Genomic DNA, 27,485 nt, shown 5'->3' with positions numbered 1-27,485 from the left:
CTACTTTTTCCAAAATTTGTCATCACCCCACATGGAAGTTCTGTACTGCCCATTCCTCCCTCTAGCCCCTGGCTACTTCTAATCTACTGTCTGTCTCTATGAATGTGCCTGTTCTAAACATTATATGGTATTTGTCCTTTTGTGTCCAGCTTATTTCATTAGCATAATGTTTTCTAGGTTCATCCATGGTGTATCATGTGTAAGAATTTCATCCCTTTTTACAGCTGAATAATATTCCATTGGATGGATATACCACATTTTGTTTATCCATTTGTCTGTTGATGGATACTTGGGTTGTTTTCACTTTTTGGTTTTTGTGAATAATGCTGCAGTGAACACGCACGTACAAGCGTCCCTGTTTTCAATTCTTTCGGGTAGATACTTAGGAGTGGAATTCCTAGGAGTGGAATTGAGTCTATGGTAAGTCTATATTTGACTTTTTGAGGAACTACCAAGCTGCTTATCACAGCAGCCGTATCATTTTGCATTCCCACAGGATATATACAGGGGGTCCAATATCTCCACATCCTTGCCACCATTTGTTATTTCCTTTTTTTCTTTTCAATTAGAGCCATCCTAGTGGGTGTGAAGCAGTATCTCACTGTGGTTTTGATTTCCCTAATGACTAATGAGTGCATTTCCCTAATGACTGATGAGTTAAGCATCTTTCACGTGCTTATCGACCATTAGCATATGCCCTTTGGAGAAATGTCTGTTTAAGTCCTTTGCCCCACAGGTTGATTTGTGGCCTCTGTACTTACTTGCTTCTGAACCTTTCTCCCAGAGGTTGGAACTGAGCCTTATCAGGAGGAGAGGGAGCATACGCCTGCAGATTGGGAAGGTGCTGTGCAGATTTGAAGCTTCGTATTCACTCTTTCGTGATTCATTTTATTCCCTCGACCCATTTGGCGCCCACCGTAATGATGCTGTTTGAGTTCTCACTAAGCAGGAAAAAAAAATCAGTAAGCGCGTGGGATTAACCAAAGTGATTTGGCAAGCAGAGGCAGATGGAAGCCACTCCTAGTGCTTCCCTAGAAGCAGTCAGGTCTTTCTCAGATACCTCATACCCTGTGGGTTTCCTTGACTACAGGTGTTGTTGTAGCACATTACCCATTTTTTTTCCCCATCAGATATTAGTCTATATACTGAATGGAGCAGTATTTGCAGAACGTACTGGATGGTACCTGGGATTTGTTGGTGCCCAGGGTCTGGCCATCACCTCTGCAGGGGGAGCCTGCAGTGCTTTTTCCGCTGTCCTGCAGGCCCTGCCGGTCCTGGGCAGCGGGCAGGGAGAGTGGGTGGAGCTTCCAGCACTGACCGGGGACAGGGCGAATTCTCCTTGGGTGCTCAGACCTGGGGGAGAGCCACGGGGCTCTGGCAAGGTTTCAGAACAAATGTCTGTGCCTGAGTAATTGCAAGAGCAGTAGGGGAATCGACAAAATGCTATTCATGCTGCCTTGCTGTTGGCTCTTCTCTGATTTGACCTCGTGTCTGTTGCAGGGCCCCGACTGGGGGACCCAGGAATGCTAATCTATCAGTCTTTCTGCACTGGGTTTTTGTTTGTTTGTTTTTTATTGAATGTCAAAACCCTTCAGCATCACTGAAGAGAGATGAGTTCCCCTTGTTCTGGCAGGGCCTCATGCCAGAGGGAGGGAGGAGGTGATGCATCCACAAAGCAAGGAAATTATTTCTGGAAGTCGCACTCCTGTCCTCTATTCTTACGATTAGGGTTGTTAATCTTTGGGGTGGGGTCCCATACTCCTTTGGGAACCTGACAGCTGTGGATGCCCTTCCAAGAAAATGCGTGAAAAATTTGCACATCATCTCAGGGGGCTACAGGCTCCTCTGGTCCATACTGGTGCCTGGGCTAAGGACCAGCTCTGCAGAGGGCATGAGCCAGGTGCCAAGGCGATTTGGGGACTGGGCAGCCTCTCTGCTAAGTGGGAGTTGGTTGGCACATAGGGAGAGTCCTGGTGGTCACTGTGAGAAAAGGGGCGTCTCATTTGGTCAAGTTTTAAATATCAAATACGGGGGTGGACAGATCAGACACCCTACCTTTCTGGCTGGAGTTCAGCCTCGCCCCACGTTAGCTGGCTTTCCAGGGGCAACAGCCCCTGCAGGAGCAAAGCCACCCAGCTCGCATTGCTGCTCTCTGGCTCAGTCCACACCACCTCTAAGGAGTGCACTTGTCTTTCCTTTCAGAAATGGCCCCTACATCTGCATATTCATCTCCAGCCCGGAGTCTGGGGGACACAGGAATAACACCTCTGTCCCCTTCCCACACTGTGGTAAGAAATGTGTGTGTATGGGGAGGGGGGTATGTGTGCTGATTACTTTGCTTTCAGAGGCGCCTCTCACGTGATGGGCTTCTGAGCGGCTTCTCACGTTCATGGGTGGAGATTAAGTTGTCCTAGTACCAGCCACGTGAGCCTTACCAAGCCCCTTCGCCACTGTGGGTCAGCAAAGGCTTTCCGTGGTGTGGCTGGTGCTTCTGGAGCCATTGGCCTGGGTGTGGGTAACATGAGCAGGCAGGGTGGGAGCAGCTCTTTAAAGATTCAGGGCTCAGAGACTGCGATGCATCCTCTTGGGAGGAAGCAGCCACTTTGGGCTGGCGGGTGAGTCAGTGAAATGCAGTGGCTTTTCCACTGTAGTTAACCGCCGTGACCAAAAGCTGTGGCTGTAATTGCTTCTGCACCAGCTTGCCCGAGAGAGAGGACCTGGGCAGCGCGGGGGGCTGGAGGCTGGGCATTTGCTCCCACCCTGCCCCTCACTGCAAAGGTGGATACTGTGGGGCAGCCGTTCCAGGGATTTACATGTAGCCAACCAGAGAGAGGTACCCGGAGGAAAGGGCGGCTTTGTACAAGCTGCTCAGAGCCTCAAAGCAGACCCTGCTGAGAAGAACTTCAGGGCCATCGCTAGGTAGGGATGCCAGCTTGTCTTGGTTTTCCTGGAACCATCCTGGTTTCCACACAAAGTCCTGTATCCTGGAACTCCCTCAGGCTTGGGAAAACTGAGAGGCTTGGTCACCTAACAGCTGGGTCCTGTGGTTTTCAAACTCTGTACCCTGAGGGTTCCCTGTAAAAGCTTCAGGATAAGCTGAACGGGATGGGGGGGCAGTGTGATGAAAGGCCAGACATGTGGGGTTCTCACCCCCTGCTCTAACCAATACTCTTCAAATCCAAAAATTATTGGTATAATTTGAAGTTCTGTGGATGTTAAAAAAAAAAAAAAGTCTACATTTGCTTAAAGGATTTTTTGGAAGTCTGTAATGGCCTGACCAACTCACTTGACAGATGAGGAAAGGCTCGGGGCCCCAAGGGGACAGGACTCAGCAGGGTCATATGATGGCTATGGCAGGACTGGGCAGGGTCCCTGGTATGCTGAGCCCCACATCCATGCGTGACACGCCCGGGCAGGTGGAGGGGTCACCTGACAGATGCACAGGGCACAGCTGAGCAGGGTCTGGACATCTGTGCAGGGACTGGGGGAGGGCAATGTGGGGCAGAGGGGGGTGTCACTCAGGGAACCACTGGGGTTCCAGCCCAGATGGAAGAGTTTCCGTAATTAGCCACGTTTGTGCACAGTTGATAAAGGGAGTATTGGGGCAAGTGTAGGCAGGGGCCCTCCCCAGTGGCCTGGCCCTTGTTCAGGAGACACCTCCATTTCTCCCTGAGTCGGTCCGGTAGGGGCTGAGAAAGCCTGCCCTCTCCCCAGGGCTCACCACGTGGCAGCCTTGAACCAGAATGTGCACACAGCAGGGCAGGGTGGAACCCTTCTGAAAGCCTGGCTTGACTGCCCCACCCACTCCCTGTACCCCGCTCGGTTATCTGCAGAACGATGCCGACCCAGACGTCTCTGAGCAGCAGACGTTTCTCGTGGTGGTGGCTGTCGACTTTGGGACCACATCCAGCGGCTACGCCTACAGCTTCACCAAGGAGCCAGAATGCATCCATGTGATGAGGTGAGTGCTGTGGGCAGGGACGGGCAGGTGCTGGTGCCGGTCGCTGTAACTATGGAGACTTGGGGGAGGTCCTTGGGGGAGGGGAGAGGGATTAGCACAGTGAGCAGGTGAATGGTACGTAGTCAGCAGGTCCTGGATTCTGGCCTCGCTTGGCCCAAACTCACCGTGCCACTTGGGGCAAGCCACTTCTGATCTCCGGGCTCCAGGTTCCTGGTCTGTCAGTGTGTTGCTTTAATTCTGACTTGGTTTGGGGAAGGACCTGGACAGTATGTTTGAAACCAGGTGATTCCAGCGTACAGCCTGGGCAAGAGGTGCTGACTTTAAGGTGCTGGTGATGGAGGAGATCCAGGCCTCCACTCACCACTGTGTGACCTCAGGCAGTTGTTGACCCTTCTAAAGCTCTGTTTCCTCATCTGTGAAATGGGGATAATAGCAGTACCTGCTTGACAGAGTGTGTGTGCAAATGTAACGAGATTTCCCATCAAGCACTTAGCAGGTAGTAAGCAGGGAAGGTGCTGGCTCTTTCAAGTGAAGTCATGAGATGATGGTAATCAGAAGTGGGAAGCACCTGAGGAAAAGCAGAGTGGGGTGAATTTCAGCCAACTTCACCCTGAAGCTGCCCTGGGTCTCCTGGGCCACTCCCCGCCCCCCCACTCATGCACACGGCAGCCCTGGCGTCTACCCCATCCACGTGTGATCAGCTGTCTGCGAGGACCCTGGTCTAACCTGGCACCAGTGCCTGCTCCCCCAGACTGGCTCACGCCTTCTTGCAGTCTGTGGCCACTCAAAGCTTTGTGAACTAGGGATTTATCACCCTGATTTTCCAAATCCAAGGATGGCTCTGAAGATACATTGTGATGGGCTTTGCAATTCCTTCAGCTGGTCATTGTGGAATTTAGTTATCACTCCCAGAATAAGGTCTTATGCATTTTCTATAGAGAGTGCTGTTTAAAACATAAGTCATGATAAAAGTGATCCCTACCCCACTCTTGATTTAGGCCCTGCCTTTCCTCTGGAAAACTGGGTGTCCTAAGATGCTTCAGAGACCCGTGGGTGTCGTCTCATCAGGAAATAACAAAAAGCCCGTTCTAGTAGAGAACCCTGATTGCGGCAGAGCCTTCGGTGTTCAGTCACCACCGAGATTCTGCCTCGGGTTCGTGGGACAGGTGCTGTGCGGGTCCGCTCTGCCATCTCCCGAGGTGGGAACCTTGGAAAGAAAAGAGCTCTGTATTAAAAGCTAGAGTCAACATTTATCAGCTTCTAGTTGTTTTAAGAAATGTTATTTCAAAGGGATAGTCATACAATGAAAACTGAAGAAAAGAAAAAGAGCAAAAATAACTTTGAACTTGCTGGGGAGGAATTCTTACAAAGCCTCCACAGATTCAGGGTCTTCAGGGACATTATTGTAGTTATCGTAGAGATTTTTGGAGGGAGGTTCTACCTGAATTTTATTTCAGTCAGAACATATTAACATAACCGTGATCCAGACTGACAGAGTTATGAATGAGAAAGTGTAAGTTTTTGTATTTAAATAGGGATGAAGAATTAAAAATTTGAAAGGCAAAACCTCAGGAAGTCCATTACCTACTGAAAATGTCAGTGTTAATAGTAATGGAAAATCCATTCCCGAAAGGTTGTGTGGAGCGCGCCTCTGGCCCAGGCGCCAGTGTCTGCCTGAGCTGCTGATCACCCGTGCGTCTCGGTGGGGTCACCACGGGGACTTCGGCTCCCTGGGTAGAAGCCTGCATCCTCATGGGGCTTGACTGGGAAACCGGCCAGGGATGACTCCAGCCTCATCTGTGTGGCAAATCTAGGTGGAGGTTGGCTCTCCGTCTGGACTGTGGTGCCAGGGGCAGGTGAGAGCCTATCCAGGAGTACAGCCACCTCCCCAGGAGGGCAGGCCAGGGAGAGAGGTGCGCTTCCTCTCGGGCATGTGTCTCCATCGGGGGCTGCTCGTAGGGGTCGTGTGGCTAGTGGCAGGACCAGAGCCAGCTGCTGAGCCAGGACCTGGTAGAGTCTCCTCGTGGAGCCTCTTGGCAGCCGGGGCTTCTCTGCCGTGGCCCCAAAGGAGGGAGAAGCATCCACTCTTTACTTTTCTCCTTCCTTCTATCTGCGAGAAGGAAGGAAGCTTTGCTGGGGCTCAGCCTACCCTCTGATTGCTCCATGGCACCCATCCGTCAGTTCCAGGACGTAATCCCATCGCATCTGCCCACCTGTCTGTCTGTATCCACCCCTCCCCACTTCTGGGTCCTCTTCAGCATATAGATGTGCAGGATATGGTTCCTTCCCTCCTCACGGTTCCCGTCAGCACTCACCCACCTTGTTGCTGTGACTGTCCCCCCAGTATGGGGGCGCCCAGGTCTGTTTCCTGCCTGGATCTCTTTCTGAACCCCAGGCTTGTATCTTCAAGCCCCTCCTGGGAGTTCGATGCCAGAACGTTCAAATAAAGCTCTCCACGTTTCCTCCTGCCTCCTTCTTGGCCAGGGCTGCTGGCATCTGTGAGGGGCACTGTCTCCTCCAGGCTCCCATGCTTGAAACCTCTGGGGCTCCTTGCACCTGCTCACCACCGAGGCCATTTGGCTCGGTTCTCCGCTGGACGGCTCCTCCCCCGTCGTCCCCTCTCTCTCTTCCCAGGGCTCTCCACCCCCGTATGAGTTCCCTCACCTCGAGGCCTGAGTCTCCTGCTCAGCCACCTGGCTTCCCGCCTCCCGCCCTTTAGTACAGTTCGCTGCAGTCAACAGTAGCTCTGATTTCTGTCCTGCCCCTGCTCTAAAACCTTCAGTGGTTCCCTATTACTCACTGACTAAATCTCTCACTCCTCAGGGTTCTCTTCAGCCTGGTTCCTACCAGCTTCCCAATCTCGTTTTTCACACATGAACACAATCACCCTTCTCATTTACACGCTGTCTCCAACCTACACAGTCACTTAGCTTGCCCACCTCAGAGCAGCCTGCAGTGTCCTTCCCTCCTTCAACATCAAGTCTCTCCTGAGCCCTGCATTCTTTCCAAGGCCCCAGCTCTGGCACCTCTGTCTCCTCTGACCCCTCTGGGACATTTCCCTGGGCCCCTCATTTCCATCTGATGAGGCAGGTATTTATGTGTTTGTTTATACCCTACCTGTTTCAAAGAGGATGCAAACCAGCTATCCATCTGCTATTGAGTGCTTGCAAATTAAAGAACCAAAACCCAAGCCAAAAAACAAACCAAAAAAAACCATTACTTACTAGGCTGTGCGTTATTTGAAGGCAGAGACATAAATGTTTCATCTCTGTGTCGCTGGCAGCTGGCACACAGTAGATGCTCAGTAAACGCTGAAAGGATGAAGCAGACTTTGTTACTTAGCAAGAACCTGGCACTTGTCCCTTTCGTTTTTCTTATTGACTGAAGTTGTGTCTCAGTCACTACTCAGCCAGCTAAACCAGAGGGCCCCTTTGGCAGCCACCATGGGCACTCACATCTGTAACAGCCACGCACACAGTAGGTGCTCACACCAGTGCTGCCTGCATTGAGATTATGCAAGAAGGCCCATGACCTCTGCCTTTCCTTGGTGGCAGGCGATGGGAAGGAGGCGACCCTGGGGTGTCCAACCAGAAGACTCCGACCACCATCTTGTTGACTCCGGAGAGGAAGTTCCACAGTTTCGGGTATGCCGCCAGGGACTTTTACCACGACCTGGATCCCAATGAGGCCAAGCAGTGGCTGTACCTGGAGAAGTTCAAGATGAAGCTGCACACCACTGGGGTGAGCCAGCCTCTCCCTGGCCCCAAGTCCTCCGCATTCGAGAGCCGAGGTTCCTCCAGCCTTTCCAGACCTTGGGGGCCCTCAGGTTTCTCCCAAGCAGAAATGAATGTCCATTCACCTTGATTTTAGAAACAACCTGGAGCACACGACACTTTTGTGGGACACACAGCACTTTCTGACGTACACATGGGCAGGGAGATATTCAGAACGTTTAGCAACTTGTTTGCTTTGGAAATTGACCAGTCAGAGAGACACTGCCTGGATGGAGCACAGGCATAGGGGGCTGGGAGACCCGTGCTGTGCCAGGAGATCCCCCTTCACCTGCAGGATTGTTGGGAGATCAAGGAATCCTGAAGGAAGGACTTGGGGACGAGGGAGCATTTTGGGGGCTCAGGGTAGTGGTTATAACTAACCAGTTTAGAAGTAACAACCAGCAACAATGGCTCATTAACCTTCTATGTGGGGAAGAAGGTAGCTCAGGAAATCAAGGGCCCAATAATTGGAGGCCCAATGCCTGAAGTAGTTCTGCTTCCAACTTGCCAGGGTTTTGTAAGATGGCCAAGTTGATTAGCACCCTCCCCCAAGCTTCATCGAAATGTTGGGCCATAGGATAGAATTTTTTCAATTTAAGCATTTTATCCCTTAAATTTTCCTTAACTCTCAGTACTTAGAGATGCAGGTTGGTGATAGTGTTTAAGACCACAAACCATGAGGCCAGATGGCCTGGGTTTAAATCCCACCTCTGACACCTTTGAGATACTTAATCCAAGTCACTTAGACTCTCCTTGCCTTGCTTTACCTTATGTGTGAAATGGAGACATGGAGAGTGCTTTTCTTATGGGGATGTTGTAAGGATTAAAGGAATCAAAATACACAAAGCTCTCAGAACCATGCCGGTCGGTCCTTAGTTAAAGTCAATTGCTAGCTTCTATTATTTATTGCTTTCATATGTCTGCTTGTTAAGTGTTTGCAGATGACAAAACAAATGTTACTGGGAAACGCTGCAGCCAGCACCCTGCCTTCCAGGGCTCGGTGCTCACCCGTGTGTGTGTCTCTCTCTGAAGCACACTGACTTCGCCTCAAAACGCATCCTTCCTGTTTCACCTGATAGGATTCAGCAGTGCCCAGTAGGAATCTCCTGCAGGTGGAAGCCCAGGAATTTTTTCAATTTGAATTTTTCAATTCCAAGCCTGTGGCTTCCTGATGCCTGGAAGCCGCCTGGGGGCCACCACCCCAAAGCTGGGGTGTCTTTGCTGAGCCCCAGATGTGGGAGGAGTAAGCATGTGTAGAGGGGTCAGGATGATGGGCAGGCCCCACAAGGCCGGTTTAGCTGCTTGATACCCCTTCACACTCCAAAGGCAAAGACTAATTACCCAGCCTGGATCAATCCAGAGACCACACTGATTTTTTCCCCTGGTGGCAATACGTCTTCTGGTTCCAGGAGACTTGGGGGTTTCCTCCTGATTTTTGCTCCCCTCTCTGCCCATTCCCACCCTCTGGGGACTATTTTCATCATTTTTTAATGACCGCAGTCCATCCGGCATCTCACGGAGCATCTTACACCCAAGGACTGCACTCAGCAACTGCTGTAGCTTCTGGCAGAGGAAGGAAGGCAGTGATGCTGGGCTCCCAGTGGATTAGACAGCACAATCCTTAAAATAGGAGCTCTTCTATTTTTGTGACTTGGTTGGCAGCTCATCGGGAAGTGAAAGCTTCGTGTCTGTTTAGCACCGTGCACGTCAGTGATTTGGTGTGATTATCTAGGCTTCCATTAGGGGGGTCCCCAAGGGTGACCATGTGTGTCATGTGGAAATAGTATGTAAATTGCATCGGGAGTGGCGTCTGCTGCCTGTTTTTTTTCTTCCTGGGCTCTGTTGCTGCCCCGAAACCTCTGCCCCCAGAGGATCCAGGGAAGAGAGGAAGAGAAGGAGGGAGGGAGGGAGGGAAGAAGGGAGCAGTGGAGGTGGGGCCTGAGGGGAGCAGCCAGGGCCCCCTACACAGTAAGGGGACATTGCTGCCAGCCCTGTCCTGGGGGACGTGCCATCCTAGTCTGCCCCTCAAACACCAGGAAACACAGACATGGTTCACTGGGTTCCCCAGGTCTCCAAGTGACAGTGCTTAAAGCCAGAAGGCATGTCTCTCCTTCTTTTTACTATTTCATTCCTGTCCCGACTCTAGGACCTCACCATGGATACAGACCTGACGGCAGCAAATGGCAAGAAAATCAAAGCTCTTGAAATCTTTGCTTATGCCCTGCGGTACTTTAAGGAACAGGCGCTGAAGGTAGGTACATGCCAGAGCCTGTGCTGGGGGCAGGGGGGCACCTGCCAGCTAGTGGAGCAGGGACAGCCTCAGGGCAGAGAATGTGCCCTTGTGCACTGCTGGTGGGAAGGGACAATGGTACAGCTGCTGTGGAGAACAGCCTGGCAGTTCCTCAAAAGGTTAAACACGGAGTGACCATCTGCCCAGCAGTTCCAATCCTAGGTGTGTACCAAGGGAAATGAAAACATATATTCACACAAAAACTTGTACATGAATGTTTCTAGCAGCACTATTCATGATAACCAAAAAGCAGAAACAACCCAAATGTCCATCAGTGGATGAATGGTTAACGAAATGGGATTCACCCATACACTGCAATATTATTCAGCCTTAAAAAGGAGTGAAGTGCTGACACCTGCTATGGCATGGATGGACCTTGAAAACATTATGCTAACATTCTGCTAAGTGAAAGAAGCCAGATACAAAAGGCCACAAATGATTCCATTTGTAGGAAATGATCAGAAGAGGCAAATCCATAGAGACAGAAAGTAGACTAGTGGTTGCTAGAGGCTGGGGGAGTGGCAGAGGAGTGACCGCCAGGGGGTATGGGTTACTTTTGGGGGGTGATGAAGTTAGATAGCGGGGATGGTTGCACAACCGTGTGTATATACTAAAACCCACTGAATTGTGCACTTCATTTTATTTTACTTTTTTGGCTGCGCGGACTTTCTCTAGTTGCGGCGAGCGGGGGCTACTCTTCGTTGCGGTGTGTGGGCTTCTCATCGCAGTGGCTTCTCTTGTTGCGGAGCATGGGCTCTAGGCCCGTGGATTTCAGTAGTTGTGGCACAAGGGCTTCAGTAGTTGTGGCTTGCGGGCTCTAGAGTGCAGGCTCAGTAGTCTCGGCGCACGGGCTTGGTTGCTCTGCAGCACGTGGCATCTTCCTGGACCAGGGATCGAACCCACGTCCCCTGCATTGGCCGTGAACCCGTGTCCACTGCACCACCAGGAAAGTCCCAAACTGTGCACTTTAAAAAGGTGAATTTTGTGGTATGTGAATTATACCTCAGTAAAACAAACAAGAGAAAGAAAGGCGGGAGACATGCAGCAGCTGTGCGATCTTGGGCGAGGCGCTCGTTCTCTCTGATACCCACGTTCCTAACATGAAAAGGGGGTCAGATAACTGTGCCTCGTGGGTCGTTTGATAGTAAGTGAAATGTTAGATGTTAACCGCCTCCCTGGGGCCTCGGCAACTATTGACTTGGTAAATAGTTGCTGCTGTCCCCCCTCTCCTCCATGCCCCCCACCCCAGACCCCATGGAAGAAGCTGACCAGGTGAATAAGCCCCCTTGGTTGGCCCTTGCAAAGGTTTGTTCAGTGATGGCCCAGAATTAAGAAAATGGCTAATTTCCAAATGGAATATAGCCATCCGCTCGGTGTCCCCTCTCATAGGCATGGTGATGAGTGGGTGTAGATCAGATGATTCAAGAGCCTCGTGTATTAAACTCTATCCAAAAAGAATTGGGAACTTCAGAAGCATTTGGTATTATGTGATCGCTAGAAGAAACTTAGTGAATTCTAGAAATAGAGTAGAATAGAATTCTAGAAATAGGGCTAGAGGGAGACAGAGAGGTGAGGTCGTAACACTGCTTTCATCCATTCAAGTACCTCTTGTTTTGAGTACTTTTTGTGAGCCAGGTGCTATGCAAGTTCTGGCCACATGGAAAGAAACCCAGTGCATACAGTCGATGGGTGGGTGTCATGAGGGGGTAACCGTGGGTGTTGAGTGTTCAGTGAAGGCAGAGGTTCTGCCCAAGGGCAGCAGCAGGGAATCCTCCCCGGAGGAGAGGGATTGCGGGCCTCTAACAGGCAGCAGCTGGAAGGGCGGGTGTTTTGCGCCAGTGGAACGGCCCAGGCACAGCTCAGGGGAAAGAAAACATAGCAAACCGCTGTGGGAGGCAGGCAGCTTGGAGCAGGCGAAGGGCAAGGCTGCAGAGAGAGCGGGAACAGCAAGCTCCGGCCGAGATCCTGTGAAGCCTCGAGGGCCAGGAGAAGGAATTCTTCCTGGGTCGTGGGGAGCCCTCAAAGGATTTCTCGCATGGGTTGCCATGGCCACAAGGATAGCGTTAGAGGAGGGGAGACCACGTGGTCCCGAGGGCCTGCAGGTGGAGGAGAGTGATATGTTAGCACCTCACTCAGATCCTGAAGCAGGTCTGTCTGAGGGCTGAGGGCGAGGCTGAGACTCCAACTGTGGGGTCATTTGAGGAACATGAAAACCAGGGAGATAAAGGTGGTGGGGTGGAGGGAGGGAGTGGTTCCCGGGAACAAATTCTTCTATGAAAAGGGGTGGGGAGAGGACTCTAAGGGAGGAAGTGGGAGGGAGATGGGCTGGGTTCGCTTCAGGAAGAAGGTGGTGACCAGCCAGAGGCAGGAGCAGTAAGGCCGGCGGGGACCTGCGGAAGGGAAGCCGCCATTGGTCCAGGAGACGGCGAAGCAGGAGAGGAGGTGGACCTCTGTTGGCCTGAAGAGAAGGATCTCAGAGGGATTGGCTCAGCTCCTGGAGAAAGATGAAGGCGCAGAGGGAGGTGGGGGCCTCCGGAATAAGAGGAGCAGCCGTGGGGACTCAGGGAAGATGTAGAACTTGAGAATGTCTATGACACTGGAGTGTGTTTCAAGTTGGCCAAGAAGAAAGGTGTGAACATCCCATCTCTCGAGGGAGGAGGTGGAGGGGGCAGAGGTCAGGCACGGGCGTGGGTAGGTGGGTGGTTGTGGGCCTGTCGGCTCAGCCAGAAGCTTCCGGAACCTTCTCTGAGCAGGGAACACGTTGTAGAGAAATTCCATGCAGAAGAGCTGTTTGAGGAGGTGTATAGGAACTAGGCCCTGCATAAGAGGCTGGTTGGTGTTTGAGGGGCAGGTGGGTTCAGTGCAGAGGGGGACTATTGCATGTTGGACCAGAATAAGCTCAAGTAGAATATCTCAGAAATCACGTCCCTGGAGCAGTCTCACTATTCACGAGGGACAGTCAGTGAAAGTGCCTGACGTGAGATGTTCAGTCAATGCCAGGTTCCTTTCCTTCCAAGCTGATCTCCACCCGCTGGAGAACAAACAGCTCATCAGACAACTTTCCATACAGCCAGGGAAGCCCATCATTCATCTTTGAGCCTTTTCCTGTTTAAAGAGTTTAAAATAGCCTGGATGGTTATAGGCACCACGCTTAGAATCCCTCCCAACCCATCACATGCTCACCTGCTTTTAAAGCCCAGTGCAGACCTGCAAGGAAATAAAACATGATTAAAAAAACAAAAATAAACACAAACGAGAAATGGCTCTTTCACCAGCAATCCCACTCCTGGACAAATATCGGGAAGAGATGAAAAGATACATGCAAATTCAAAAAGATACACGCACCCCAGTGTTCACAGCAGCACTATTTACAATAGCAAAGACGTGGACGTAACCGAAATGTCCATCGACAGATGAATGGATAAAGAAGATGTGGCATACATATACAATGGAATATTAGCCATTAAAAAGAATGGAATAAGGTCATTTGGAGCAACGTGGATGGACCTAGAGATTATCACACTAAGTGAAGTAAGTCAGACAGAGAAAGACAAATAGCATATGTCATTTATATGTGGAATCTAAAAAAACGATACAAATGAACTTATATATAAAACAGGAATAGACCCACAGACATAGAAAACAAACTTACGGTTACCAAAGGGGAAAGGGGTGGGGAGGGATAAATTAGGAGTTTGGTATTAACATATACACACTACTATATATAAAATAGGTAAACAACAAGGACCTACTGTATAGCACAGGGAACTATATTCGATATCTCGTAATAACCTATAATGGAAAAGCATCTGAAAAAGAACATATATATATATATGTTCATATATATATTCATTCATATATATCTCTATATACATTCATATATATATGTGTGTATGTATATCTGTATATATCTATCTGAATCGCTTTGCTGTACACCAGCAATTTACACAACATTGTAAATCAGTTATGCCTCAATTTAAAAAAAAAGTTGTTTCATGTTGGTCTAAAGCAGAGATGTTTTTAAAAACATGTTTATTAAAAAAAAGTTCAGTGAATGTACTGAACCACACACTTAAAAATGGTTAAGATGGTGAATTTTATGTTACGTGTATTTTCTCACAATGAAAAATGAAAAGTTTTTTTTAAAAGGGAAAAAAAAACTTTCTGACCAAAGAGGAAGTTAGTTCAGTGAGCGGGTGGGTCAGCCCCAAGATAACTATGTGAAACAACAGAGAAAATGAGATACCCATTAGGAAGAAGACCGCCAGCCTATCAATCTTCTGAAACATGTCCCCAGAGCGGACTTTGATGCAGAAGCACATCTGTGTGTTTAGGTTTGATTTCAGATTTGTCTGGTGAATGTGGCAACAGGAAGGGGAGGAGAAGAGGGGGACAAGCATCAGTCAGAGGTCTTCTCCGGGCCGGATGTTCCCTGTGTGTTCTCATTTAATCTTGCCAGTAACGCTGTGGGTTAATGTTCTTCTTCCCATTCTACCGGTGGGAATACTGAGTCTGAGAGCTATTCTAGAGACATATTTTGTCTACCTGGGCCTGGTGGAAACCTCTGATGCTTCCACCCGTCCTGTTTATCCACATGGGTCCCACTGATTTTCTTTTTTTTGAAGAAGAGTTGATTTACAATGTTGTGCCTATCTCTGCTGTACAGCAAAGTGACTCAGCTATACACATACAGACATTCTTTTTTTTTTAATACTCTTTTCCTTTATGGTTTATCCCAGGAGATTGCATATACAGTAGGACCTTGTTGTTTAGCCATTCTAAATGCAATAGTTTGCATTTACCAAGCCCAAACTCCCAGTCCATCCCTCTCTCTCCCCTACCTCCCCATCCCTCCACCCTTGGCAACCACAAGTCTGAGCTCTATGTCTGTGAGTCTGTTTCTGTTTTGTAGATAGGTTTTACATTAACTGAAAGTCAAGGGCAGCACGGTTCTTGCTTAGGTCATGTTGTTCCTACCCTTACCATCCTGCCAGGAAAACTCCACTGATGTGCTGGGCCTGCAGTAAGGTGGGTGACAGTGACACAACTCTGCTAACAAATGCTACCAGTCGTCAGGCATTCCTGTGGGCCAGGCACTGATCAGATAAGAGACCAAAAGTAACAATTTAGTTAAGACCTTGGCCTTTCAAGTCAAGATAGACCTGCGTCTGGGTCCAGACTTCGGCTCTGCTACTTTCTAGCTGGGCAGTCATCACAAAGATACGTATCTAGGCTTTAGTTTGCCACCTGTGAAGAGGGGCAAGTGCTAATCTCTTCCTAACAGGATTCTCAAGTGGATTAATGGTGGTTGAGCTATGGAAAGGGCTTAACAAGGTTGACACTGGAGCAAGCTGCCAGGAAGTGAAGCTCTCGGGAAATTATCAATTCTCCCAATAACTGTATGAGCTTACTATTATCCCTACTGTACAGATAAGGAAGCTGAGGCCTGAGAGGTTGTCACTTGCCCTAAGTCACATGACTAGGAAGTGGCCAGAGGCCTCAGATCTGCCCATCTCCCACCTGCAGCCACATCCAGGGAGTGGAAGGAGCTGGGAGCTCCCCCTTTGCTGTATATTTGGAAAACAGACTCTTGTTCCTGACGCTGATAAGTTCGGGGGGGCCGCGGAATAGATGCCCCGAGAGTTCACGGCCAGGAAGCCTGGATTTTCAGCAAAGCCACAGGAGGACCAGCTCTGTCCACCTGACCTGCTGCATTTTCCTTGGCTTTAGGAGCTGAGCGATCAGACGGGTTCAGAGTTCGAGAACTCTGATGTCAGATGGGTTATCACAGTGCCTGCCATCTGGAAACAGCCCGCCAAGCAGTTCATGAGACAAGCTGCCTACCAGGTAAGTGCAGGGCTGGGGGCAGGCAGGGCCCAAGATACACCTGGCAGTGGCTGTCACCCCCCTCCAGAGTCCCCCAGCATTCACAGGCCTCCTTGGGGAGGCAGTGAGGGGTCTCCCACAGGTGGGGGGCCAGGAGCCTTCCCATTCCTCAGCTTCCTCCTGGGGGAGCGGTGGGGGTCAGACGGACAAGGGGAGGGGCTGGGCTCAGTTTTCCTTCTGACTTTATTCATTTCCAGGTCTTGTTGCCCCTGTAGGTTCCTTGGGGCTAGGATTGCAAACTGAGGTTCAGAGGTATTTCTCTGTGGGCAAATGGAAGTGAGACCCTCAAGGAAAAGGCTTGGGGAACAAGAATATTTGAACAAGGAAGAAATAAAGACAAGGCCAATGGCCATGGACCAGGCACATCAGCCTGGTGGAGGCCGAAAGCTGCACCTATGCGGCTGGGAAATAAAGGGAGTACGGTTGTCCTCTGCACGGTTCATCTTAGGAGCGACACAGGAGCATGGCATGTACGGGCGCCCCAGACAGGGGAGGGGGCTGCTGGACCTGCCTGGTGGAGGACACCCACAGCGGGGTGAGGGCAGTGGTACAGTTAGGGAGCGAGCCAGTCAACATGGCGCCATGGAGCCAGAGCATTCCAGCGTCGATGGCCAGCCCATCCCTCGTGGGTGCAGGGGGCACCACTGGTGCCCAAACCCCCGTGGCCTCCAACCCTCACATTGTTTGCGGACATCCTGTGCCACGACGGGGCTCCCACGAGTTCTGACTTCGTGGCAAGAATGGCAGAGGCCGTCCTGACCTGCTGTTCCGGTCCCGGGGACAGAGCTGGCCCCTGTTGTACGTAGTCCCCTGGGTTAATAAATGAAAGCCGACCCTGGGGCCTGCGTCAAGTCTGTGCTGAGAATCAGTTTTCAGAGCCTTCAACCTGAGTGGGCTGGGGAAAATGACAAAGGTCATAGATGTCTCCTTGTCCCCTGCCACACCTCTCAGGAGAGAGCCACCTTTCCCTGGAGACACACCTTTGATGTTGAGTCTGTGGCCACATGTATAAATATAAACCTTTCCTTTCAAAATGCCCATCTAATCAACGCTGATCTCTGAACACAGTCAAATGGCCCCAGGCACTTTGGAGTCATGAATTGTCCTGGACGCTTGAGGCTTTACTCCAGGTGGCAGGTGGAGTTCAAGGAAGGGCAGTGTTCCGCCCCCGCACACCCCCGTGCTCTCCCATTCCCTTCCTTCCCTTCCCTGCCCCAGGCTGGCTCCTCTGCTCTCCCCTTCCTCTGTTCAGCGTGAGAATCTGGCTCAGTCTTTGTGTTTGCCAAAAATAGATGTGTTTTTATACAGATGAAGGAAGAAGGTGGAAGTTCCAGAAAGAGGCAACTTCTTTAAAAAGGAAGAGACACAAATGCAGTTTCACTGTCCATGGGAGCCCTGGGCATCAGGGAGTTTTTCCTTGGCGTCAGCCTTCAGGCAGTGTCCAAAGACCCAAAGATGGGACACTGGGACATGGCTGTCTGCTAAGACACAGCCTGGGATCCTGAGTTTTCCCAGGAAGGATACTCAAGAATCATGGTTCTGACTTTCATTTTCCAGCCCATGGGAAGACTTCAGCAACAAACACGTGACCCGGAAAGGGGACAGTTCTTAGTTTTAGCCTGAAAAAGAAAGAGGTGCGGTGACTTGTAGATTGTCGGGGCTCATGGAGCCCTGGGCCGGCTCTTCAAGGACGGTCTCTCTGAGAGGGTGGGGCCAGTGTGGGGAGAGGCCCCTTACACTGGGGAGGCCAAGGGGGAAATCAGGCTGAGGTGGCTGTGGTGTCCTCTAGGCTTTGGCACCTCAGGCAGTAGGAGGGCCAGCAGCTCCTGGGCAGGGCCCAGGTGGCCAGCATGGATGGAGGGGATGGGGGAATTTGCTTCCTGAGGCCCAGAGACACCCTGTGGATCGGCCTGTCCTCTCCTTGCTGGGTAACGTTTGTCCAGGACAGTGTCTGTGCAGCTTAACGTTTGGCCCTTTGTAGCTCTGATTTGATACTTGTGTTCAGTTTACAGTCACTGGATGGATTTTAAGATGGCAGGTGCCGTTCATTCATCCTTTGTTCACTCGTTCATTTATTCATTAAACAGCCTGTACCAGGGGCCTCCTGTGCCAGGACTGTGGTAGGTGCTCGAGTCATAGGACCGGAGCCCTGCTCTCAAATCACTTGCATCCAAGTGGTTCATTGAAGCCATTTGTACTTCTGGCAAGGGGCAGGTGGCATATCAGGGGCACCCTCTTTAGCCTGTCTTCTGGGAGAGTCTTCATGACAAGATGGAAATGGAGCTTGCTACTCTCCAAAATTAGCATCTCTCCAACTCTCCCTCCTCACCTCCCATTTATTATGCAGAGCAAGAAAGATGCATACCTGTGATGGTTACTCTTACGTGTCAACCTGACTGAGCCTAGGGATACCCAGATATTTGGTCAGACATCATTCTGAGTGTTGCTGTGAGTGTGTTTTAGGATGAGATGAACATTTAAATCGATCAAATAGAGCAGATTGCCCTCCCTAAGGTGGGTGGGTCTCATTCAATCAGTGGAAGGCCTGACTAGAACAAAAGGCTGAACCTTCCTAGATAAAATGAGAGGGAATTCCTCCTGTCTGCCTGCCTGCCTGCCTTCAGACTGGAACATTGTTTTCCCCCTGCCTTTGGACTCCAACTGAAATATCGGCTCCTCCTGGGTCTTGAGCCTGCCGGCAAGGGAATTATACCATCGGCCCTCCTGGCTGTCCAGCTTGCCGGCTGAGGTCTTGGGATTTGATAGTCTCCATAATCGCCTAAGCCAATTCCTTATAATAAAGCTCTTTCTACATATGCATACATCCTACTGGCTCTGTTTCTCTGGAGAAACTTGATAAATACAGAACCTGAGCAAAAACCACAGTTCTTGGCCCACCCAGCTTCTGAAACCTGAGAGTACCCACCAGCCCTTCCACCTGATGTGCTGCTGTCTGTCGGCCTGGCTTCTGACAGATGAACAGGAAGGATGAGGAAGGAGGTGGCATGGTTCTCCGTCAGAGCAGCTGGGAAACTGGTCTGTCCACCCCACTTGCCTGTGGCAAGTGGAGCCCCTCCTTCTGGGCTCATGGGAGGCCTCCCGAGCCCAAGTTCATGGCACAGTCACATGGAGGCTGAAGGTCATCCTCCACCGGCCTGGGGGAGGGGGAAGAGGCCTGGACCAGAGCCAGGAGATGAATCTCTGGGCAGCATCTCCCGTGGAGAAGCAGGCCTGCAGGGGGTGGGCCTGGGGCCTGCACTTGGAGGACTGAGATTCACTGCCAGTGAGGGCTGCCCAGCACTTGACATGGGGACAGTTTCATCTGTGAAACTTCCAAAACTCCTCTTATGTCAAGTGATAGTTGAGAAAGTGGGTTAAGTCTCCATCTTTTATAATCCACAGCCTCGGGACAGCTTTAGACCCTTTAAGAGCATTCAGTGAAAAGATGGTGGCAGAAAGAACAGCTGATGCCTCTTCTGAGGCCCTCAGAAAAGACCCAGAATGAGGAAAGAGTTCCACTGCATCCTGCGCACGTCATGCACAGGAGGTTGTCCAGTGTGTTTCTAGAGGCATTTTGCCTAAAATGTGTAACTCTAGTAGGTTCCAGAAACCTGTTAACTAAATGATGTTCCCCAGCGTACGCTGATCTCCTCTAACACGGAGTTGCAGCTTGCATTTGCCTCCCTTTCTGAACAAACTGCAGGAAAGAAAGCCAACCCCATGACGCTCAGAAGCCGTGCAGCTGGAGCTCTTTGCAGTCTGACACCAGGCCAGCTGAGTACTCCGCTGGTCTGCCTGTTTTTCTCAGCCGTGGACACAGCCCCTGGCGGATTTGCCTGGCTGACTGCAGGGCCAAGGAGCGGTGGTCGAGGTGGTAACTGCCCACGTCCTCGGCCTCCCTGGAGTGCGGTCTTCTCACCCGCCCGCTCCTTTCAGGTGGAGCTTGTGACCAGGAAGCAGAGCGCTAAAAGCTACCACGATGGAGTTCTTGCTGGCCCAGATTCGTGAAGTCAAATGGGGTAGCAACCTCCTTGTTCAGACGCTTTCTGATTGCAGAATCCTCAGGTCATGTTTGAAATGCCCTCCTGAGAAGGGCCGGAAATTGCAGAATAAAGGCTGGCTGGAGGGATGGGTGATTCGTTCCTTCGGCAGCTGCTCTCTGAGCACCTACTGTGTGCTCCGGGGCGGGAAGACCCGACTGCTGCCCTTAGAAGATGTACCATCTTGCAGGAGAGGCTAGACAGGTCCCCATGGATCTATAGTCGGGGGCAGAATATGCCAGGTGCTGGGCCGGGGGCCGAGCAGAGGGAGAGCTCACGTTGGAACGGAACAGTGGCCTTGAGATACCAGCTCCAGAGGCAGAATTATTGAAAGCGGAGAGAGAGCTCTCCTGCCCCGGTTGACCCTGGCCTGATCCCAGGAAAAGACCCCCCAGGTCTCCTGCCAGCTGCCAGGCCAGAGGGCTTCTGCTGAGAAGGAAGGCAAGTGTTTTCATGCGGAAACAAAGCTTACGTTTCAGGGCCCTGGATCCTTCTCTCAGAGATAAAGACATCTGGGTTTCTGAGAGTGCGGCAGAGACGTTCGCATTTCCTTCTTCTCTTGGAGCCCAGCAGCAGCTCTGGGAAGCCTCCTGGTGACTGGGAATCTGTGCAGAGGCAGCTGCCTCCCTTTGCCTCCCCCTCCCCTCTCCCTGTGACCTCCATGAGAGTTTGCTGGTAGGGACACGGCCCCTCACTCTCACTGGGGAGTGGACAGGGGGGCTGGCTTAAGCAAAGGAGTGTGGTTACTTTGTCCTGGGTCTCCCAGGCACTGCCAGGGCCCCCACTGACCTTGCCTTTCCCCTCCCCTCTGGTTTGGGGTCCTCTTCACCTTTGCTTCTGCCTGCATCCTGGGCAGGGTACTGTGGGAACTCCCCATGGAAATGGGTCAAAGCTTTGGCTGTGGAGCTGAGGCCAGCCCAGCTGGGGAGGGACAGGTGAAAGGCCCCCCGGGGGGTGCAGCCCACGCTGTTTGGGGCAGATTCAGGTCAGCCTGATTGTCTTTCACATCTTCAGGATGTGGGAGCATCTGGTGTGTGTGTGGGGGGGGGTGGTCTCACACCAGGTACCCTCGGATGCCCTTGAGTGAAGAGCCTGGAGGAAAATGTAACATTTTCCTCCAGGTTCTTCACTCCTCTGGACCTTTTGATGTGATTTTCCACATAGATATTTCACGTATAAGTTAGAGACCCTGCTCAGAATTTCTGGGTAGGCATGGAGGGGAATAAGGGCGTCTATTTTCTGCTCTCCTTTGTCCCCTGCCGTCCCCATTCCCGCTGGGCCCAGACCCCTGTTGCTCTTACCGGCCACATGGGAGCTGCCTGGCCGGTTGACATCCCAGTGGGACACAATGACAGGAATGTGCCTTTTGAGTGGGCAGAGCCCGTGCCTTTCCTCCACACCGAGTCCTGGGCACCACCCTGCTCTGCTCTCCCTAGCCTCCTCCAAGTTTATCCTCCATCCTGAACTTTGGAGGAGAGGCTTGTACAACCAGGGCCCACTGTTGCTTTGTAGCGCGTCTCCTCCCTCAGCCCATGTTGTGGGAGCTGGGCCTATGAGCTGCTGTTCTAGGAGGGCCTTGGCTTTACGTACAAACCCATGAGGATAGAAGAACCAGTCCACGAGCGCTGTTCTATAGACGGGGCTCCTCCTGGTGTCACTTTGGATTTCTTCTTCTGGGATCCTGGGGATAAAGGTTCAGAGGTTTCACTGTTCCTGGTGGCACCTGACACGTGTAACCCATGTCCTATTTCATCGGGCATTTTAACCTTTGTCTGCTTTTGTGCTGAGGGTGTCTGAGGAGACCCTATGAGAAAGTGAGGCTGGGGGAGGGGGCACCTTCATTCCCTTGGATGGGGAAATCTTGTCGCGCATCCGTGTCACTAACCTATTGACCCGTGTAAGCTAAGGGCAGACCTGGCCTCTTTGACCTGGGGACCCTGCTGATGGGCACAGATGCTGCCCATGTGGTCGGCCTCAGCCAAGGGTACAAGGCAGGAAGGAGGCGGGTTCCTGGTGGAGGGTGTAGGCGTGTGCGGTTCCATCCGTTTTTGTAATTCGGTCCAGACGGGTTCTGCCCTTGTGAGGCATTCATGGTTTCGGCAGAGTGGAGATTTTCAGTCACCTGCCGGCTGATGGTATCTCATTAAGACGTAATTAACTGGTTCGTTTGGGGTGTGGTTATTAGTGACAATGAATGACAGCAGGTCTAGGCAGTACTGTCGCAGAGTAAGTGAGTAGAGAGCGTACCTTCAAACCAGTTCAGGAGTATTAGGGGCACCCACGGGTTTTGTCAAAGTACAGAGGCCTGGGCCCTACCCCAGTACCTGGAATTACTAAGAGCAGGAGAGCTGAGAACCAATTAAAGAGCTGGTCTGCAAGGCTCAAGACCTGGGCCTGGGCTGCTCTGCCACTTCTCTGGGATACCCTGGAGCCTAAGACTGGCCCGGTTTTAGCACTGAAAGGCCCGTGCCCCAGGAAACCGGGACAGTTGGTTGCCCTACCTCTCCGAGCCTTGGTTTCCTTCTTCATAGAGTGAAGGGGTTGGACAAAAGGCATTTCTAATTTCTAACCTGAACTCCCCTCCCCTCCTTGCCCAGTAATTGACCCTCCTAAGCTCCTTCCGCGCATGCCCGTGACTCTAGGCCAGCTCTTCCCCACTGGGTCATTGTACGTGTGTGACATTAGGCAGACCTTTGTCCCTGGTTGACGAGATGAGTCCACTAAACCCCCAGGGGCCTGGGGACACCTGGGAGCCTTCTCCAAAGGGGTGCCACACGAGGGCGCGTCCCGGGTTTCCTCGGAAACAGCAGACAGTGCTGATCGAAGGAGCTAGTTTTTATTTCCTATTGTGCTGGCGACCACGGAAAGCCGTGAGCTTGGGCAGCTTCAACAAGCAAGCTAGATCTCGTGCTCCAGGTCAAGGCCGTGAGAGGCCAATCCGGGCTGTGTCTCTGAGCACCCTCAGAAGGCTGGTCCCGGAGCCTCCTGGCTGCCCTTCGTGAAGCCTGGAGGGGCTGTGACTGGAGCAAGCCAGGTGTCACGGGGCAGAAGCATTTCTGCTGTGAAAGAGGTAGAGGCTTTGAATAAGATAACTGTCAGTGGCCTTTCCCCCTGCACTCTAGGAAATGGGGACTCTGTGGGATTCCAGGGGGGGCTTTCTCCTGGAACCTTCCTGGTGCTCTGGAGATAACAGGTCAGATTCCCACACGACAGAATCAGACGCTTGCATAGCTGAGGCCCAGTGATGGCCTTTCTGTTTCCTAGGCCACCAAAGATCGGGGTTTGCTACGATCCGGTCAGACCATTTAGTCCTGGAACCGGAAACAGACCATCGGCCTTCCATCCCGTGGTGGTTTTCAAAGTTTTCGGTCCTCTGCCCCTTTGTGCTTCTCAGTTCTGGGCCAAGCAGGCCCCAAATGCAGGAGGCCCTGAGGCTCACAGAGCCTGGAATTTCCCAAGGGCGCTTGTACATTTTCGTTCCCCACTCTGTGACGTTTGGGTACCTGGCTTGGGGACCAGCACCCGATCACCCCCGATTTTAGGCTCTGGAGAGGCCTGTGGAGGGAATTTCCCAAACAAGCAGCTTGTGAGTGTCCCTTCCTTGCGGGGTGTCAGCCCCAGGCGTGGGTGTCCTTGGAGGGGTCCTGGCCAGGGAGCCTGGGTCCCAGCCTTGCCTTCTGTCTTCCAGGCAGGCCTGGCTTCCCCCGAGAACTCAGAGCAGCTCATCGTTGCCTTGGAGCCCGAGGCGGCCTCCATCTACTGCCGGAAGCTGCGGTTGCACCAGATGATCGAGCTGAGCAGCAAGGCCGCGGTCAATGGGTACAGCGCCAGTGACACAGTAGGAGCTGGGTTTGCACAGGGTACCTCCTGCTCTCTCTCTCCCCCTCCCTGCTGTCTTCCCTCCAGCCCCCTGCATGTTTCTGTGCCTTGGAGTTTTAAAGGCACTCAGTGCGGTCGTCAGAAATCAAGATGCTTCTGAAGGAGGTTGGCCCTTAAGTACCTCTGTGCTCAGCCCCCCTACCTGGCCCCTCCAAGGACCCCCGTAAACTCAGCAGTGGTTACCCTAGTTCGTCACCCACCCAAGTGCCTTAGGGGAGGGCACTTCTCTCCAAGAACCCAAGGGTGGCCTGAGAGCGGCTCTCGGCCTTGCATTTTACTGGGCGTTTAATCTCTCCTCTCTATTAACTGATTCTTAATCTAATCCCACTTGCTTGTTATTAATTCCTCCGTTAAGATTGTTGATTTATTGCTGACTCACTCATTGGGGCCGCTTCGTGTGTGATGAGCTCATTATGTGTCTTAACTATAAACCTGGCGAGAGTTGGAACTAGAGATGGAAAGGGCTGACTTGTCCTGAGGGGCTGATGCTCGTTTAGCTGTGGGAAGGAGCATCGCCCACGGAGACCCGGGATGGGCATTTTAAGGGCCTTCTTCTCTTTAATGTTTACTATGTGCAAGTTGCTCACAATCTTGTGCCTCAGGACTGTTTTCCCTGGAATGCAGGGTTCCGTCGGTCTGTCCAGGACCACGGAGTCTGCAGACCCCCTGGATCACTCAGAGCCACGTGAGTGAGCATGGAAGCTGATGGGAGCTGGGGAGGTGGCGCTGTGCGCCCCGGCTCTGAGCTCTGTGCCCGGGTGAGGGCTCCGAGGACAGAAAACCCCCCATCGCCCAAACCCGTCTCCATCCTGCCCTGCAAGGCCCAGGCCCAGGAGGAGAGGGATGCCATCAGTGAGGACGGTCACCAGTTGGTCCCAAGCTTTTCTTGGTCCTCCTCCCGACGCCCGTCTCTGCACTGCCCGGGGTGCTGGGGCCCAGGCTCACGCTTCGCAGGCACACATTCCTGCCCAGACAGGCCTCTCTTCCTCTTCACAGGGTGACTCTGCCCCGGCAGCCACTGCTCTGCATTTTGAACCCAGGATGGAGGCGTCTGCGAGCCTCAGCCACGAGACAGTGGCAAGAAGTTCGCTTGTCCCCAGGCTGCTGCCTCAGCCTGCTGGGGCCATGTGTTCGCACCCTGGCTCTGATTCACCCAGAATGAATGGAAGCGGGCTTCCCTCTAAGTCTGAGGGCTTGATTTGCCTTTTTCTCACCATGCTTGGCCTCCCCAGCATGCCAAGGCTGGCCTCACCGCTAACGAAATCCAATGCATTCATGTTTTCAGTACTCACGATGATCTCGTTATTTAAATTTCCTTCTTCATGGTTGTAACTGGAAAGAAGAGGAGTGACTGACTGGGCTCTACGTTTCATATGCTAATTCTTTCGCAATTGTTCATAAACAGCAGCTCATGTCAGAATTAGCTAATTCAACACGGCATTGACACTTCTGAAGCATAACATTCACATTTGAGGGGGGAATTGTTTTGAATGCTTGCCTTCCCCAAGAGCTCAGTTTTTGGTTCCCTGTCTTTAACATATCCTACCTACCTTCACACTGCCCTGTGTCTGTGTCCTGTGCCTTGTGGGATTTACTGTTGTTTCCTGTGCTCAGAGGGGTGTCTTTGGTTTTTGAAATCCTCAAATTGTTGGCCACCATCCCTCCGAGGGGCAGTGAGACAGGGGTTCTGTCTCAGCGTTGCTTTACGATGGGAACCTGTCTCCCGGAAGGACGGGGTGCTTGCTATGTGCCGAGGCCTGGCAGAGCACTTAATCCGGGATACCCAGGATGGCATTAATACCCTGAGGCCCCCTGGCTGTTTTCTGCCCTCCGATGCTCCTCCCTGATGGACTCCCAGTGGTCACCACTGAGGAGACCAGAGCTGGCACTCTGCCTCCAGCACTGCAGGGTTTGCTGTCGGTATTATTTTACTCCAAAAAGACTTAATGAGATTAGAAAAGGCTACATTTTTCACAATCTTGGGCTTAATTTGCCCGAAAAATGAAATAATTTTTTGAAGCTTAGAACATGTTTTATTAGCCTCACTAGGGCATTTTTTTATGAATGCCATTTCCTTAGTCATCTAGATTGTTTTAGAAAACCAGTGCCCACTACAAGGTGTGCAGTACAAGTTCATCTGGAGCCGGTGTTGGGAACAGCAGAGAAGCCCTGAGTTTGGAGATCCCTCCCAGGCCCGCGGGAACTCTTTAATCAGGGGGACCGGCCTCTCTGCTGTAAACCAGAGCCTGAGGAACTTAAGGCTGGCCCGATGTTTGCCATTCTAATCCCCAGAGAAGATAAGTTTTGCAAACACTGTGCTCCTTGCTGAAGGAGGCTGGAGGGTCAAGGGTTCTTTATTGGATAACCAGCAACAGATGGATTTGTAGGGCTTAGGGACTAAAAAAATTGGTCGGGAGGGCACTTGTTGGATGGGACAGCAGAGTGGTGGACAGAGCCTTCGTCTGTAAAACCAGGATTGCTCTAAATTGTTCATTGTAGTGATCATTGTTGGGTTCCCAGTCTCATACTTGGTGCTTTGCCTTCCTTATCACTTGCTGTGTGCCTGGTGTCACAGTGGGTGCTGAGGATAAATCAGACGGCTGGTCCCTGCTCTGCCTGTGAGAGACGTTAAGTGATTTGCCCAAATTCCCATCGTGCCTGTGCTCTGCTGCTTCCCAGGCTCCCTCCTCTCACAGCACCTTTCTCACCTCTTAACATTCGTATTCTGCTTTTTCAGACTTCACTCTAAATTGTTAAATCTCAAAGGCAGAGGGGGTCCGTGGCCTGAGGGTTAATTTCAGGCTGCAAGACAGAGTCGTGGGAACTGCAAGTCCCTTGACCTCCCTGACCTGGTTTCCTCGTCTGAACACAGGGCGATATGATTTGTGCCTGTCCGCCTCACGGGGCTGTCAGGAGGCCTGCGGGGCAAGAAATACCCATGCGAGTCACAGCCACTGAGTACCCCGAGCCACCCCCAGGTTGTCCCGCGGTGTGCAGGAAAAAGGCAGCGCCGACTTTTCTAGGTTCAGCCGTGCCACCTTGCGGCTGAAGCGCCACCTTGTGGCTGAAGAGCATGTCGACTTCAACGGGGTCTGGAAAGGGCTCCTGGCCGTTTATCCAGGATCCAGATTAGGAAAACATACCCCGCATTCCTTGTATCAGACAAAGCTGCTTGATGTGAAATTATTTAACCAAGCGCTCTGAAGGCTGCTTGGCAGACAGCCTCCTCGCTGGGGCAGCAAAGCCAGGAAATTGGCCTATTTTATGCGCATTCCCCTGAAAGTGTCCCTGGAGGAAGGGAATCTCATCAGGGTGAGCTTTTCAGCAGGGCATTGGCCAAAGCTGCCAGGCAGATGAATAGATGAAGGCTGGTGGAAATAGCTACTTGCTCTGGAAGAGCTGACTCTGTCATTCCCTATATTGCATTTATGTAATCATTCTGATCAAGTATCGCCAAATGTTCTGTTCCTAAACCTCCCAGGCTCTTTTACCTCCACTGACTGCCAGCTTTTTCATGTTTTCTTACCCGTCGTTATTTTCTTTCTGTTGGCCACTAGCTAAGGAACACATACGACGTAATCGGCAGAGTCGAACCTTTTTGGTGGAGAATGTCATAGGAGAAATCTGGTCCGAGCTGGAGGAAGGTAGCATCCTTC

The 27,485-nt window shown here is 51.7% G+C and overlaps 1 protein-coding gene across 1 annotated transcript in view; it reads left to right on the top strand.

Moving 5' to 3' along the window:
• HSPA12A (heat shock protein family A (Hsp70) member 12A) overlaps positions 1 to 27,485 on the top strand; it is a 64,154-nt gene that overhangs the window by 32,150 nt on the left and 4,519 nt on the right. Inside the window, exons 2-8 of the mRNA XM_024755903.1 lie at positions 2,203 to 2,288; positions 3,834 to 3,961; positions 7,516 to 7,702; positions 9,881 to 9,985; positions 15,755 to 15,871; positions 23,639 to 23,810; positions 27,387 to 27,473. Of these exons, the coding sequence (XP_024611671.1) occupies positions 2,203 to 2,288; positions 3,834 to 3,961; positions 7,516 to 7,702; positions 9,881 to 9,985; positions 15,755 to 15,871; positions 23,639 to 23,810; positions 27,387 to 27,473 (882 nt within the window). The remainder of the gene's footprint in view (positions 1 to 2,202; positions 2,289 to 3,833; positions 3,962 to 7,515; positions 7,703 to 9,880; positions 9,986 to 15,754; positions 15,872 to 23,638; positions 23,811 to 27,386; positions 27,474 to 27,485) is intronic.

This window comes from Neophocaena asiaeorientalis, unplaced genomic scaffold (assembly GCF_003031525.2).
Source record: "Neophocaena asiaeorientalis asiaeorientalis breed wild unplaced genomic scaffold, Neophocaena_asiaeorientalis_V1.1 scaffold85, whole genome shotgun sequence".
NCBI classification, from domain to species: domain Eukaryota; kingdom Metazoa; phylum Chordata; class Mammalia; order Artiodactyla; family Phocoenidae; genus Neophocaena; species Neophocaena asiaeorientalis.
The sequence above is the reverse complement of the archived record's forward strand: the minus strand, read 5'-3'. Positions and strand labels throughout refer to the sequence as shown.